Raw genomic sequence first — 14,449 nt, 5'->3', positions numbered from 1 at the left:
GAATTCAGTACTCTTTGATTTCAAATAAATGTGAACACAAGGATAACATCGTTCTTCTTTCTCTGCCCTACAAGCAATCAGACATAATATAGCAATTCATCTGTCAATCACAAAATTGCTTCTCTCAAATGTTTATACTATTTGGAAAAGTGAAGCTACTATGCCAAAGAGTCTTCTTTGTTGCTCAACAATTATTTAATTTACAAAGTCACAATTTAATTGAAGTTAGGATTTTAAAATATCTTGATGTTAAAGAATTAAATGCATATTAAAATAATTCTCAATTGAAATTGATGCTCATATAAAAAGAACAACAGGAATTGATGCTCATACTGTATTTGGTCATGCCTCTAGTGACTATCTACTTTTCACTGAAAATGAATTAAATAAAATTCATCTTGAGAAAGACTTGGTTATATATTATCTCTTCTTAATAAACTCTGAATTTTAAAATATAAATAGACATTTCTTTTTGTCCGACTTTTAAAAAAAGTAGAGCTGTATAATCACTTCCAAATCTAAGTATTATAGCACTCATGTCCTGTTTCCAAAGCACTGAATGGAGCTTTCAGAGTTTTACAAAAGAAATATTGACTTTTTGTATAGAAGCATTATTTTTAATTCCATTTAAAGCAAATTCAGATTTGGTCTTGTCTCTTATTTTGGAGGTTGTAGTCAAACTTTCCATTCAGATATGGCCACAAATTGTATACGCTTAAATAATTTTAGCCTTTGCTTCACTGATATTCTGCCCAACCTGTAAGATCTCAAAGTGACTTACATAGTCATCATTTATTTTATCTGCATGATGCAATGGAGTGCCACATTAGGTTAAGAGAAAGTATTTGGCGCAGAGGTCCCCAATGAGCTCCATACCTGATTGAGGACTTGCACCTGGATTTCAGTGATTTCAGTTCAATGTTTTACCTACTAGAGAAGTGATACAATGTAGTAGTTAGAGCAGAACTAGGGAGATTCAGTCATGAAAGCTCATTGGTGACTTGACTTTGGGCCAGTCACTTTCTCTCCAGTTAAGCAACTTCCATGAATGGAGAAAAATTGGAAGAAAGAGTTACAAACATTCCTTTAGGCTCTTGGATCAAAAAAAAAAGGAAATGTATATTTTATGAATAAATAAATAATACTACTGTACACCACTTTGGAAAATAATTATTGATGATCAGTTAACAGAGGAAAAACTTGGCCCACAAAACTTCATTGTCTACTCATATTTTGAGCTACACTTCCAAATGTCCAGTTTGCCCCAACATTTCTTAATTTTAAGGGCCAAACTCTGGTGTTTCCCCCCCCCCTCAACATGCAACACATAACTGAGAAGTTTGACCAGTAACTATGAAGTCCACCTAAGAGGAATGCCAATTGAGTAGTCTGTTTTGGCAGTGCTTCTCTGATCAGAAAGTTCTCTTCTGAATCAAACAGGAATATATAGAAAAGAAAATTCAAAGCTACATACAATTTCATCAGAGGAGAGTCTTAAGGACTTCTTGTAGGTTGGAAGAAATTTCTGTGTAATAGCATCTGGTATGGATCTGTCTCCTTGATGGGAGGATACAACATCTTCATCACTGGAGGAATCATTTTGTCTCCTATGGTTCACAGGACCAAAATAGATTGTCAACATAAAAGAGAGTAAAGGCTAAGAAATATGGGTGAAATATGGGTCAAATATGGGTATTTTGGGGGGTAAGGCTTATATTAGGCACATGAATTAAAAACCATACCAGGGCTTATTTTCTGGATAGGTCTTATTTTCAGGGAAACAGGGGATATAGAAACAGACACTCTTAAAATTAACACCTGAGTCCATTGTTCAAAAATATCCTTCAGTATGTCCAATGTTAAATATTTTGCTTCATTGTGTTTTAGGAAGTCATTTTTTCTTCTTCTCTAAATATAATCTTTAGTTCCTTCTAGTTCCCTCTAGTGTCCAACCTTCAAAGTCTCATACTATCATTTTTATGAGAATTTAAAACAAAAGCATTTTCTTATGGGAAGGGTTCTTATAATTAACTCCAAAATCTTATTTCAAATCCATCTGGAGGCTTAGTCTATTTATAATTTTCCAAAATCAAAGTTGTAATCAAACTTTTTCCTGTTTATTCCAAAGGATTGTTTAAGTCCTTAAGCTTGCATGTAATTTTTTTTTTTGTTAAGGATAGAAAGAAACTCGTATGGTGCTGTAAAACCTGTTGAACCAAAGGTACCTAACAGCTGAAAAACAAGCAATTTCCAAAAGTTAGTAGAAAAGAAAGTATGCAAATGCAGTGTCCTTTTTAATGGCACCAAATGCAGTTTGAGCAAGATGGCTATTCCCTTATCTCCTAGAGCTCTAAACCCACTGGGAACCACCTCTTGTGGCCTCATCATGAGAAGCAATTGCATGGAGCACTTGTGGGTGATCTCAAGTCATCCCTTTGTCTGGAGAGGAATTACAAGGAACTGGACTGTTTGCTACTCACTATTTCTTCCCTGGAAGCCTGTTAATTCTTGAGGACTGACAAATAGACTTGAAATAAATTCTATGTTACAAAGGTCTAAAAGCAGATAATTGAACTTAAATCCCAAAATGTCCTCTGAGATTTTCCAAGGTTTTTAAGAAAAACTTGCATTTGGATCTGATGAACTAAGCTACAGTCCCAAAAGTGTATATACCTTTTAATAAAATGTATTATCCTGAAAAAGTGCTACAAGGTCCTTTTGAATTGACTCATTTTAATTTGTAGGCTGCCCATCTCAGATACACAGTTCTTGGTTGCTAACAAGTGCTAGCTTAAAAATAGAATAGAAAAATCAATAAATAACATAAATGGCAGCTGAAATTAAATATAAACAACCAATATAGTATTTAAAATAAAATTCTGGTCAAGGAATGGGATGAGAGGGGAAAGAGGGCTAATTATTTTTTCCAAATATTTAAGGTAAGCTTTAAATGTGGATTTGTACTACCCTGTTACCCCGAAAATAAGACCTCCCTGATTAATAAGCCCAATTGGGCTTTTGAGCGCATGCACTAAAATAAGCCCCCCCCCAAATAAGCCCTCCTGGAAAATATTGCAACACAGCAGCAGCCATGAGGTGACAACTCTCGCTGCCTCCTGCACCTAATAAATAATAAGACCTCCCTGAAAATAAGTCAAGTGCTTAATTCGGGAGTCAAAAGAAAATAAGATCTGTCTTATTTTTGGGGAAACACGGTAATAAATATTATTTGTCATTTTGAGTTAAGACATTTTAATCAAAACTATTAAATGTCCACTATAATTATTTATCAAAAATACAGCCATGTCCTTAGATATGCCAAATTCAATGCAATATCAATAAATCACAACTTACCTCTGAAGAGAAGTGTCCTCCTGATTCTTGCCTACTTTGTTGGACTTCCTGGTACTTATTTCATGCTACAGATACATAAATTTACCTTCAGTTAATATTCCTTCAAGCAGTAAATCATCTTTCTTCCATTTGATGTTACGTAGATAAGTTGGGATCACACATCCCAGATTTCCCAGTCAGAATGGGAAACCTACCATGTTACAGAATGTTTCATTAAATTAAGGAACTCATCTCTGCTACAAAGGATTGGCTACAAAGATCGTAGATTTGGCCATATCTCTATAAAAGGAAAGATGTGTTAGTACCTAATTTGACTAGGCCTATGTACACCTGACAGAAGTCCATTTCAACTGCAACATTTTGTTCTGGACGTTATAGAGGGATGTTTCCTTTCCATATTGCAATATATGTACCTCTTTTCGCCTCCAAGAAAACCACCACCTTCCAACTTTCTTGGGCATCTTCTCCTTCATTAGTCTATCAACAGCATTCTGAAACCACAAGAAAGATGAAGAAATGTTATGGTGAATTGGTTTGAATCCAAAAGCAGGTCTTACAATCTTAATTAAGATTGTAACAGTTCCACAATTATTGGATAATCCCTAACCTCCAAACATGTCATCAATACCAAATATCTAATTCAAGAATGAATCAATCAGATCACAAGTTTCAATGTTCCCAAGAATAAGATAGATGTATATGAGTATTGCTGCAATTGGTTCAAGACAGCAAAAAAAATGGAAGTCAGAAGAAGTTTCCAAGCTTCAAGGTGGATGAAGGATGGCACTGAACTACAAAGCCTATTCTGTGGAGGCTGTGGGGATTTCTCAGCTTGGTGGTTTGCTTGCAGATGTTTCATTAAGAGACAAGATAAATATCAGTGCTAGTAAGTATGAGATTTGTTCCTTGTTTACATGCAGTAGTTTAAAACCCTATTCTGTGGTGGAAATAAGTTGTTTACCTAAGACGGAGGCAAATATTTTGAAGTAAAAAGGCTTGCTTAAATTGTATGTGGAAAGCTAATAGGCTGGATATTTTCTCTCATTGAAGTCACAGCAAGGTTGGTTTTTTTTAATTGGACATATTGGGTACTAATTTAAAAGCCAAAGTTTTCCAAATTGGCAACCTGCTAAGAGTTGAAGTGGAAACGGTTAATGATAAGACTATGTTGCTTAAAATTTAAAAATATAATTTAATTATGTATTTTTCTTCCAATAAATGAAAGGAAAAATATTCGATGTAATCTACACAATAGGAATTTAATGAAATTTGCAATATTAAACTTTAATCTATAAAACCTTAACTATTAACTACTAAGTTAAAGTGTTTTCTATTGTTAATATACAAGAAATGGCAAAATGATGAAGGCAGAACTATGAACAGTAATGTAGGTGGTAATGCTTTCTTTGTAATTTACAATGACATCAAGTTTAACTTGTTTTGCTACTTCATTATACAAACATACTTTGAACCATGGGAGATTTGCAGTAGAGCATCTTACTTCTATAGTTATCTTCTGTAGCATTTGTTTTTATAGATAGCCAACAGCTATTCACCCTCTTAGTTTATGCAATCTGCCCTACTTTTTAAAAACATATAATGAATATATTTTAATTGGAGAATAAACCTAATTCATATGTTAACAAGTAACAAGAAAAAAGTTATTTGAGCATTATCGTCAAGTTATGGGAAGCTGGTCTACTTATCAATAATTTTATTAGGTCACCCTCCATTAACCTTTTCCTCACTTTCTTCTATTATTTCCATGATTATTAATTTTGAAGATGTATACAGTTCATGTATGGTTTTCTTCTGTTAAATATCATAATCTCATAGTAAGCTATAGTGTCCTATTAAATGTTTTAAGAACTTATGAGAATACACAATATGTAGTTACATTTGGATTGTAAAAATGGAACATGGAAAATGGAATATAACTGCCAATCCCAGTATTTAATGTTTGAACAGAAAATTGACATCATGTCCATAAAATATAAGTACCTATATGGGCAAGTGAATTGTCATTTTTAAAAATTCATCTTATAAGTCTGATTATCATTCTCTGGAAATGAGTTAAAAAGAATTCATAAAAGCTGTACAGAAAGAAGTCAGTTTTGATAAATGATTGCTGTAATAGCATTCAAAAGCATTAAGATAACCTGAAAGTTTGGGTAAAAGGTTTTCTTCTCAATAGTCCTGATTAAATTAGTCTGGACATTTGGAGAGATAATACCGATTAGTTTATTAGGGTAAAAATTATTTACCATTCTAGAGATTAAGAAACTATATTATACCACTCTTTAAATGTTGAAACATAAAAACCTAACTAAAAAATTATACTTCATTACTAAACACAAATTAATATTAACTTACTCTGGAAAGATTCTTTTGGAATGCCTGCAGTGAGAGAACCATAGGAGCTGCAACTGCCCAATTGTAGTATCTGCAATTAGAGAGGGGAATCAAAATAATGTCCCACCCCCTCCATTGGAAACAAGGCAACTGTCAGAAGAGGGCAGTGCACGCCATGTGGCCTTGTGCAGCTGCTGAAAAACAGGAGGTGAAGTGACCACAGTATGTGTGTGTGAGAGAGAGAGAGAGAGAGAGAGAGAGAGAGAGAGAGAGAGAGAGACAGACAGACAGACAAACAGACAGACAGACAGAGGCACAGAGAGACAGAGATGGGGGAGGGAGGAGAGAGACAGAGAGATACACAGAGAGACAGAGAGGGAGGAAGGGAGGGGAGAGACAAAGAGCCACATACAGAAAGAGAGAGACAGACACAGAAAGAGAGAGACAGAAAGAGAGAGAAAGAGAAAGAAAGGAAGAATTGGTAGCTGTTTTGTTTTTGCTTTCCTTTTTCCTTTTTAAAAGAAAGGCACTCTTTCCATTTAGAGCCGGGAGCCTGCTCTTAAACTTCCCAGACAAGATTTCCTTTATTTGTAATTAGGAATAAATATTTCACAATATATAATTACATATTGTTTTTGTGATTAATCACTATGCTTTAATTATGTTCAATTTATAACAATAAAAATACATCCTGCATATCAGATATTTACATTACGATTCATAACAGTAGCAAAATTACAGTTATGAAGTAGCAACGAAAATAATTTTATGGTTGGGGGTCACCACAACATGAGGAACTGTATTAAAGGGTCACGGCATTGGGAAGGTTGAGAACCACTGGTCTAGATGGAAGGCTTAGCCTGTAATAACATTTGCAGTCCAGCGCATGACAAGCCAATTTCAGCTACAATATATTTTCTGCTGTCATGGTTGCTGAACTCAGTTCATGAAAGTGTATGAGCTTTTATTCTCACATATTTTTTTAAAAAAAACATTTTGGGGAATAATTGGGAGCCAGAATACATAAGAGGGGAATGTAAGTTCCATCTTCATACAAAATTCACTAACTCAGCAAAGCAGCCTTTAAGGAGTAGCAGGACTAACATTTTTCTCGCAGAATACAACTAGAATTCACTCATGGACACTCATGCATGTACATGGCTACACAAAGCTCTTTTGGGGAACACAAACACCACAAATGAAAGTGGCATTTCTACTCACTTCTTTTGGATCTGTATTACCAAGTTTGGGTCTTCAAGAATTGCTGGGTTCTCTGCAAACTCCTGATAGGACACTATATGCTTCATAAACTTCTCTGCTAAAATGGAAGGCAATATATTTACATTTACATTTCATATTTCATTATAAACTGCCCATCTCCCTCAAAGGGGAGCTGTTTGATAGATAGTTGTCTCCTAATTCATTCAGTAACTGGATACTATTTTCCCCACCCAATAAATATCTCCTTTAGAATAACTTTATCAGATAGTACCCTAGAAAGCCAACTCAAAGTCAGATCTTTATAAAAACTCTTAAGAGTACCAAATCACATTCCCTCCTTTCCCTCTAAACATACCATGAGTTAATTCTCCATCATCTCCAAGACCTCCACAGAGAGACAAGCGAATGGAGCTATTTTCTGTAGATTCCAGCAGATTATCTGCATTGCTGTCCCCTGTTGCACCACTCAGCACATGGGAATCAGACAAGATTCCAGGGTCAGATTGTGCTTGTGGCCAATTCAGTTCAGCATCACTGTAAACCAAATAATAATAACATCAATAGCATGTTATACATGTTATTGTTGTGGTTGTTAAATAATAATAACAATATACCACGTGAACCCCTTTATTTCTTTAAGGCAAGAAAAATGATGACATATTTTACTTATTTGTGGAAAAATTCCCTATTATACTCATCTCTGAGCCCTGGATCATCTGTTACAATAAGATTTGGGAGAGGCAATTTGCGTACTAAAGAAAGTTCTTCAGACTAAATTATGACTTTATCTTTTAAATTATGATTCTTTCTTTTAAATTTTGGTTTAAAAAAACCCTATGGCCTTTGAACTCCAATTTCTCCCTAATCATTATTCACAGCCCTTAGACTGGTAGAAATTGGAATCCAGTAATTTTGGGGGGGGGGAACCCGCAAGTTTCCTTATTTTTGCTTTATTTATTTAGAAACACAAACATCTAAAATGTCATCTTACTTGTACTGGATTAATATTAACCAACCTGAATATAGACATGTTGTCTCACATTTATTGAAACAGTTTGCACATAAATCATAGTTTAATGCCATATACATGCATTATAGATTTATGGAATTCAGATTTCACCTTCTCTAATGTGGTAATAAGATATTAAGAAACAAAACTATTCATTGCAAGGCTTCTGGAATTGCCCATTGTACATAATAACTATAATAACTTTAACTATTGACAGATTATAGGGCAGATTGAATATCCTGTTCATATTACCACTTTTTAAGGACTCTGATAAATTCTGCTAATATACAGAAGCTTCAGTAGCATCTCTGGTGACTACAACTAAATTCTTTAGACTGTCTAAACTTGAAGCTTAGAAAAAACTTTGTCACAACAATGAAACTTGCTACTCTGGTATACCATGGGCTTCCTTTTGATGAATAATTTTAAACAAAGATTATGTGGCCGTTGGTCATGATTAAATCCCTGCATTTTGTTTTGGTCAAGACATTTAAGGCTCTTTCCTACTGTAACTTGAATTCAATAATTCTAATTTCTCATCTATAGTTTGTCCAAAGAAATCAGAAACAATAGCCATACCTCTTGGGGAAATAAAGTGCTAATTGCTCCGCATCCAAGTTTGAAAGATCGTCTAAATAAATATCACTAGGTCCCAGGTGAGGGTTTTTCTTTATGGAACCTCAAAGAGATTAAGAAATGATTACAATGGCCCAAATAATTGAATGAAGAAACTGTATTTCTATAGACATTTCTGTAATCACTCACCCTAATAAGGAAGACAGTACACCCCCCCAAAAAAATATCTCAGTGAATATCTATATACTGTATAAATTATTATTTTTAAAATCCTATAACAATTTCATAGAATACCAAGGATTTACCGGTAGTTAATAAGGTGATATCCAGGTGGTTTCAATTTCTGATGACTGGAATAACACAAAATGGTCAGAATTGTATGTAATGACACATTGCCCAAAGTCAGGTAATTCCCCACTCTTTTATCCTTTGTAAAATGGGTAAAAGCAGTCCTCTTGTACAGAGCATTTAGGAACAAATGTTTTTAACTAGAAATCAGCAACTGATTTTGTTTTCTTTGGTATTTCATTATATGTTTCAGTACTGTGAATATTGTAAGTTGCATAGAGTCTGACAAGAAAGCTGCATAAATATCAATGTAATTAATCCCCTTTCCTCCTTTAATAATAAGGGACATGAACATTATAAACTCATTTGTCTCATTGTCTGCAAAATAGAGTTCTGAATTCAGAGTGAATATCCTAAAGCAGCATTTCCATTTGGAGGGCTCTTTCTTAGGGATACAGAATGTAAACAGACCTTTTACAAGTACAGATAGTTCTCATCTTACAATCACAATTGGGATCAGCATTTTTATTGCTAAGCAAGGCAATAGTTAAATGAGTTGTGCCCAATTTTACTTTTTTGCCATGGTTCCTAGGCAAATCACTGCAGTTATTAAGCACATCATATGATCGTTAAGCAAATCTGACTTCTCCAGTTGACTTTTTTTGTTACAAACAGAGCTGGGAATGCCACCAAAGGTGATCACATGACCCACAAGATGATGTCACTGTCACAAATATTTGCTGAATTTTGATCATGTGACCATGGGAGAATACTGCAGTGGTTGTAAGTGACTTTTGTCAGTGCCATTCTAATTTTGAATGGTTGCTAAAATAAATGGTTGTAAGTAAAGGACTACCTGTACTTGATTTAGGAGCCTCGGTGGTTTCTACAGTTGGGTATGGAAAAAGGTTGGGAGGGACAAAATGTGTTGAAGAAGATTAAAAATGGAACAGCTTCCCCTATCCTCAAACCAGAGATGGATTGCTGCGGGTATGGCCCAGTATGGGCATGCTGGTAGTGGCCCAGAGCAGCTGAGAGTGTGCTGGTACAGTGGCCCTTTTGGCCCACCTGCCTGCCCATGCTCTATGCCTGTTTTTATGGCAAAATGCAAAGTGCGCACATGCACACAGCATGCAGTGCCTGCGCGAGCCCCAACAATCAGCTGGTTGTCGCAGAGGTGGTGGATTGCACATGTGTGCATAGCGCAAGTCAGGCATGTGCATGAACAGAATGTGCAAGCACGTGATCAGCATACCGGTGACAGTAAGAGCAACTCACCACTGCCTCAAACTATAAATAATGTTCAAGATTTTTCAAGAAAATAGGAAAAGATTCTTCAGAGAGTTCCAAGTACATTTGGAAGGCTCTATTCTAGGTTGATCAACATAGCAATAGCATTTAGACTTATATACCACGTCACAGTGCTTTACAGCCCTCTCTAAGCGCTTTACAGAGGCAGCATATTAACCTCAACAATTTGGGTCCTTATTTTACCTACCTAGGAAGGATGGAAGGCTGAGTCAACCTTGAGCCTGGTGGGAGTTGAACTGCCAAATTTCAGGCAGCTGGCAGTCAGCAGTACAACACTCTAACCATTGCGCCCCCAAGGCTCTTATAGCAAAACATTATCTTAAAGTTTAAGGATGCCTATTACACTTTGTTGACAGATTGCTCAACTCTATTGTAATAGCTTTCATCTCCACTTACTCCTCCTCTTCTCCTGGTTCACATCTGGACCACCGCAGGGTTCTATGTTTGACAAAGGTTTTTTCAAAGGAGGCACTTCCAAATCTGGATATGTAGCTTGCACGTCTGACTCCTTGATAGAATTTGATCTGTCAGTTTCTGCAATTGGTGCTGTTACTTCTGTATCTCCTGGAAGTCCATGATCAGGGCCCACTTGATCTATAGCCATGCAAATGGAAGGACAGGGCTCTTCATCTCCCAGAAGTCCATTTCCAGAAGGAAAAACAGGGGTTGGCTTAATTATGGAAAAAGATGCTGTATCATCAGAGTCCACTGTTCCCACTGTTTCTGAGCCAGCTGTAATAGCCACAAAGTGAGTTGTCTCGTCCATAGGGATAACAGTAGTTGGGTCATTGGCTGCTGTTTCACAGACATTTAAGACAGGTTTGGTTGCTTCTACACGGTCTAATTTGCTCATCTTTAAAAGGAAAAAGACTTGTGAAATCTCACAAAAGAGATAAAACAAAATGATTTTGGGGACACAATTGTTTTTTTTCCTAACTCTACAGGTGTTTATTATTGCATCATGCATGCACATGTATACAATATACTACTGCCAAATGAGTAATTTTACTGGAATTCAAACCAAAATTGCAGGATGTTAAAACAATGCAAATAAATGAAATAACAATTTTTAATTTAATTTTAAAATTAATTTTGATTTTTAATATTAAAATATTAAATATAAATAACATGTTTTTGAAGTATCTTGTTTTGTATAAAAAAGAGATAAGGGTCTTCATAAAGTCACACACTTTGATTTAAATTATTTTCACACAATTATTTGTCAATTTATGATATATTGATAGAAATCAGAAATCACAGTCTAAGGTCACAAGTAGATTCCAGACTTCTAGGCTCATTGATCCTTGTTGAGTGAAGTTGCTGAAAAATTTTGCAACTCTGAAGCAAGGACAATTTGAAAATTGTAGTATAAACCTTAAATAACCATAGTACTGATTGAAGCCACTTATTTCTAGTGATTTCTGCCCAATCACTGAAAAATAGAAAACTGCACTTTCTTCAGATATCACTCTTCAGGTAGGTCTGTAACCCAACTACATATTGGTATAAATCTGGTATAAATAGCATAAGAGTCTAGTAAATCCATCATCCATCTCCAGGAAAATACTAAAATACCGAACACCCTGGGATACATCCCTGCCTACCTTATATCATTTATTTGTGTATTTCAGTTTCTGTCTTCACCCCTCTGAAATATTAGGTATATTTTAGACCATCCTGTTATAAAGACTATAAAAGTCTTTATAAGCACACATATAAACATGTAGGTATTGTTTTTTATGATTATGATAATAATGGGAAACATTGTTACATCTATTCATATAAGACATGAAGCTATGCATCTCAGAGATCCTTCCTTTATCTATACCCACCTCTGGCAGTCTTCCCCAGGACCATTGTAGCTGGGATTCAGGACCAAGAGGTAGTTCAGGATTTCTGATCTCCAATTCAGAGTCGCTTTTTGGAGCAGATGAACAACTTTGAGAAAGGCTGGGGAAAGGAGATAAACCAGAACCCTTTTAGTATTGATAGCGGAAAATACTGGTGACCTAACCTATTGCTGGTAAATGCATGATAGAAATCAGCACAATCAAGAAATCCTCATAAGAGTTGATGTAATAGATCAGGAAAGAGGAGTTTAGGAATACCAGTAACTTCAGAGAGCAAAATCAATTGAAGGATTAGAAAAAGAATCTAGCTATTTTATTCCTGTCATCTAGTCTCTCCTAAGGAAGAGTGCTTATCCTTTTCTTTCATTTAGTTCCACCATTTCACTTGACTTGAATCTCTTCATTCCCAATCAATACTTTGGCCAAAACTGATCCAATCCTACTATCTTCAAACAAATATTATCATCATCTCTTCTGTATAAGCCCTTCTGGGACACTTGAAGAGGCCACATGTCCTTTTCTATGGACATACAAGCAACTGGAAGAGAATTATCCAAGATCACTTTTCTTCTTCAACCATTGTTCTCCCTGAAAGCTCAGTCCAATAGCCTTCCTCTATTTACTCTCCAGAAATGCTAGGTATTAGTTAAATGTCAACCATAATGTCCAGTTAGACCAGTGTTGGGTTCCAGATCCGTTGCAACCAGTATGGTGCAACGGGGCCTGGCACCCACCACATGCACATGTGCAGCACACGCATATGTACTTATTGCCTGAAACGCTCTGCAACGCTCCAGCTGTTTGGTGGAGCATCGCGCAGGCGCCATACACTCTGTGCACGGAAGCCCCGATCAGCTCAAATACCAGTAAGGAGGACGAGTGGGTGGGCGGGCCTTCTGGAGCATTGTACTGGGACAGTACCTGATACTCCCAGCAAGCACCGGTACGCCCGTTTCAGGGCGTACCGGTCGTAACCCACCATTGAGTTAGACCCCTTAGATGTCATGAACCTCTTCAGAGAATACCAAGTTTGAATAACTTGTTATATTTCAGCTCTTCTAATACTACCATGGTGACTCCATATTCCCATACTAGCCAAGATCCAGAGTTCTTCAAATATGTCCAAAAAGTTTGGATGTCCCAATAGAAACTGGAATTTTTCTTTTCTTAAAAAAGCAGATGCATCATGTCAGAAATGGCATACAGATGGGATAGTCCTGGATCCATTGGTACAATCATTGCATTTCCTGAGTCATATCTCATATTCAAACAAGTAGACCTGTTTGGCTCCTTTGCATCTCTGCTATATTTACCTCTGCAATGGAGCTAGCTCTCCATCAGAGTACGGATGTACTTCTTGAAGTTGTAGAGTCCCATCTTCTTGTTGTGGGACGTCTCCAAAGGAGTAGTAGAGTGTGTTACTAATGAGAAAAGATAGAATGAAGTTAGGTACAAAGACACCTCTATAGTGATAGGTGATATTCATGTGCATAGACCAAAAACTATAGTGCTGGCTACCTGCATGGCTGCCTTAGCACTTGTGATAGCACTTAGACTTACATGCCACTTCACAATGTTTTACATCCTTCTCTAAGTGGTTTATAGTCTCAGCATATTGCCTGCAACAATCTGGGTCCTCATTTTACCAACCTTAGAAGGATAGAAGGCTAAATCAACTTTGAGCTGGTTGGAATCAAACTCCTGCCAGTCAGCAGAATTAGCCTGCAATACTGCCTTCTAATCACTGCGTCACCACGGCTCTTGTGAGCACTGCATAGAAATATTTCAAGTGATTTGTGACAGCTGCAGTGCTGGGAAGCTCTGTGGGTTACATCAGACTTGTAAATAACCAAATGATGGTTGCAGAATGGCCATTTGCAGACTACGCAGGAGGCAGAAATAAAATAATAGAGGCAGTCCTTCACTTATGACTGTTTGTTCAGTGATTGTCAAAGTCATGATGACTCTGAATGAAGGGATCTACAGCCCGTGCCTGAAATTACAGCTGCAGTCATGTGATCAAAATTTGGGCATTTGGCAGCATGCAGGCCCTTATAATTGGGCACAACAACTAACAACCAAAATTCCAGGCCCAATTGTGGTTGCTGTGAATTGCAGCTGAAGAAAAAAGAATGGAATGAATAGAAATCCCTCCAATTCACATTATAATGCAAGCTTAACTACTTTATTCTTTTGAAGTCTACAGCAAAGCAAGCTGCAATTATTTGTTTGCATCTGTATTTTTCAGTGCAACTTTCTGAACAAAAAAATGGTTATATCCCAAAAATATATACAGATAAAAATGCATTATGTTGTAAGAACATGCGTGCACAATGTGCTTATTAGAAGAATGTATTCAATTATTCCATATCCTGAAAGTAAAAGGTATGAAAATATATATATGAATCTTTTTTGAAAAATGTAAACTAATGGCAAAGACGGAAAACTGAGAAACTAGTCAGAAAAATGAGAAAGGGAATCTTATACA

General features: G+C 36.2%; 1 protein-coding gene across 4 annotated transcripts in view; it reads right to left on the bottom strand.

Moving 5' to 3' along the window:
• Positions 1–14,449, bottom strand: part of LPIN3 (lipin 3) — a 61,612-nt gene that overhangs the window by 9,516 nt on the left and 37,647 nt on the right. For 3 of the 4 annotated variants that reach the window (XM_087720379.1, XM_014064972.2, XM_014064898.2), the window contains exons 5-14: positions 13,275–13,382; positions 11,944–12,061; positions 10,508–10,964; positions 8,516–8,615; positions 7,283–7,461; positions 6,928–7,024; positions 5,728–5,797; positions 3,768–3,845; positions 3,355–3,419; positions 1,475–1,607 (exon numbers count right to left, since the gene is read on the bottom strand). In XM_087720379.1, coding sequence (XP_087576505.1) covers positions 1,475–1,607; positions 3,355–3,419; positions 3,768–3,845; positions 5,728–5,797; positions 6,928–7,024; positions 7,283–7,461; positions 8,516–8,615; positions 10,508–10,964; positions 11,944–12,061; positions 13,275–13,382 — 1,405 coding nt within the window. The remainder of the gene's footprint in view (positions 1–1,474; positions 1,608–3,354; positions 3,420–3,767; positions 3,846–5,727; positions 5,798–6,927; positions 7,025–7,282; positions 7,462–8,515; positions 8,616–10,507; positions 10,965–11,943; positions 12,062–13,274; positions 13,383–14,449) is intronic. The other variant, XM_087720380.1, reaches the window with a different exon arrangement.

Source organism: Thamnophis sirtalis, unplaced genomic scaffold (assembly GCF_051295495.1).
Source record: "Thamnophis sirtalis isolate CommonGarterSnake01/CBP01778 unplaced genomic scaffold, rThaSir2_p1.2 scaffold_7, whole genome shotgun sequence".
NCBI lineage: Eukaryota > Metazoa > Chordata > Lepidosauria > Squamata > Natricidae > Thamnophis > Thamnophis sirtalis.
The sequence above is the reverse complement of the archived record's forward strand: the minus strand, read 5'-3'. Positions and strand labels throughout refer to the sequence as shown.